The sequence below is a fragment of the Scardinius erythrophthalmus genome, assembly GCF_964197995.2.
Source record: "Scardinius erythrophthalmus genome assembly, chromosome: 15".
Taxonomy (NCBI): Eukaryota; Metazoa; Chordata; class Actinopteri; order Cypriniformes; family Leuciscidae; genus Scardinius; species Scardinius erythrophthalmus.
This window is the reverse complement of record NC_138235.1, coordinates 42,327,498-42,329,997: the sequence shown is the minus strand read 5'-3', so window position 1 is coordinate 42,329,997 and position 2,500 is coordinate 42,327,498. Positions and strand designations below refer to the sequence as shown.

The following is a 2,500-nucleotide window of genomic DNA, read 5'->3' as shown; positions in this document are numbered from 1 at the left end:
CTTAAAATATCTTGAATGTAACTCGACACCCTTGCATCATTTAGTATGCGCGGTTCTATGAATATGCAAATGAGCCCCGCCTCCACACACACACTCAGCTCAGAGATCCACTGGTTGACGATCACACGTTGATCTGATTGGTTACAAGGTAGTTTGTGACGTCAGAAACACCAGCGATTTCAAAGCGTGTGTTTGAGACTGTCTTTGGTTCACTGCAGTTTTAAGGAGGAAATACTCAGCAATGCTGTCGACTTATGAACTTACACATGGTGTGTCTTAAAGCAGATTAAAAACACCACATAGACACATAAACTACATTAACAGCTGGATTTACACCACAGGGGGACTTTAATAATTCTACAAGTAATATTTTTCAGTCTAAAATTATTGAAGGTACAATGATTCTATGGTCTGTTACCTGGTCATCCCGAAGTCCGAGACCTTCACCACCAGTGAGCTGTTAACCAGACAGTTCCTGGCCGCCTGACGGACACACACACACACACACACACACACACACACACACACACACGTCAGAGAGACAGTCAAGCATTTACAGTGCAATGCATAAGTGAATACACCCATGCCAAAGTTGACTAAAAAGAGGAATAAAAAATCATATTTTGGAAATTGAACTTAATGCCTTAATTAAAAAAATTAGGAAAAATCCAACCTTTAAGGACACCAATTTTCTTTGTGAATGAATAATGTATCGTAGATAAATAAATGTTCTTCCTTAAAATACATGGTGCATAAGTGTGTACACCCCTATGTTAAATTCCCATAGAGGCAGGCAGATTTTTATTTTTAAGTATTTTTTAAAAAAGAATTTTAGGATACTATGCATCCTGATAAAGTTCCCTTGGCCTTTGGAATTAAAATAGCCCCACATCATCACATAGCCTTCACCATACCTAGAGATTGGCATGGTTTTATTTCAGTTAGCCTAATAGCTGGTTTGATTTGCATTGAGAGATGATCTTATGGAAAGTACCCCATGCCAATCTCTAGGTATGGTGAAGGCTATGTGATGATGTGGGGCTATTTTAATTCCAAAGGCCAAGGGAATTTTATCAGGATGCATAGTATCCTAAAAAAAAAAAAAAAAAAAAAAAAAATCTGCCTGCCTCTATGGGAATTTAACATAGGGGTGTACTCACTTATGCACCATGTATTTTAAGGAAGAACATTTATTTATTTACGATACATTATTCATTCACAAAGAAAATTGGTGTCCTTAAAGGTTGGATTTTTCCTATTTTTTTAAATTAAGGCATTACGTTCAATTTCCAAAATATGATTTTTTATTCCTCTTTTTAGTCAACTTTAGCATGGGTGTATTCACTTATGCATTGCACTGTATAATGTTACACAAGATTCTACCTCAAATAAATGCTGCTCTTTTGAACTCTATTCATCAAAGAATCCTCTGAAACTGTTTTCAACACTGATAATAATCATAAATGTTTCTTGATGATCAAATCCTCATATTAGAGTGATTTGTGAAGGATCATGTGACACTGAAGACTGGAGTAATGATGCTGAACATTCAGCTTTGATCACAGGAATAAATTACACTTTACTATATATTCACATAGAAAACAGATGATTTACATTATTTACATTTACATTTAGTCATTTAGCAGACGCTTTTATCCAAAGCGACTTACAAACCAGGACTAGATTAAGCGAGTCATCATGAAGAGGCAAAAACAAAAACAACGCAAGAAGTGCTCAAGATACGAAGTTCAGAGATTATACAGGGTAGCATAGGTCCGATAAGTGAGGTTTTAGAGGGAAAGGGGAGGGTTATTTTTTTTTATTTTTTTTTTTTATATGGTTAAGTGCTCACGGGAGAGATGGGTTTTCAGCTGTCTTTTGAATGTTGTCAGGGATTCTGCGTTCCGGATGAGGGTGGGGAGAGCGTTCCACCAGCAGGGAACTGTGAATGAGAATGTTCTGGAAAGTGATTTTGTGGCTTTCTGTGATGGAACCACGAGACGTCGCTCTTTGACCGATCGTAGGCTTCTGGTAGGGATGTAGACTCGTAGGAGTGAGTGAAAGTAGGAGGGAGCTGAGCCGGTGATAGATCTGTAGGCAAGCGTCAATGCCTTGAACATTATATAATATTCCACAATATTCCTGTTTTTTATGGATGCTCGGTTTCGCCATGGAATAAAAAATTGCCTAATGATAGAATACAAAATTATATATATTTTTTAACACGGCTCTGTGGAATGCTTGATTCTGATTGGTCAATCGCTCCATCCAGTGGTATATTATTCCAGGATAACAAGAGAACACAGAAACACAGGCTCATCCGGGTTACTGAAGTCAGCAGCGCTACACACTCACTACACACTCGCTATACACTCAAATAATTTATGTAATAATTTATATATACACAATAATTTATGTTTAATAAGTGTTATAATAAGTGTTATGACTGTGTACCGTATCTCTTAAATGTCCGTCTAGTTTGATCTCGCCGCTGAAACGG

The 2,500-nt window shown here is 37.2% G+C and overlaps 1 protein-coding gene across 2 annotated transcripts in view; it reads right to left on the bottom strand.

The window, feature by feature from the left end:
* Positions 1-2,500, bottom strand: part of tec (tec protein tyrosine kinase) — a 36,226-nt gene that overhangs the window by 2,262 nt on the left and 31,464 nt on the right. For both annotated transcript variants that reach the window (XM_081386957.1, XM_081386956.1), the window contains exon 14: positions 419-483. In XM_081386957.1, the coding sequence (XP_081243083.1) occupies positions 419-483 (65 nt within the window). The remainder of the gene's footprint in view (positions 1-418; positions 484-2,500) is intronic.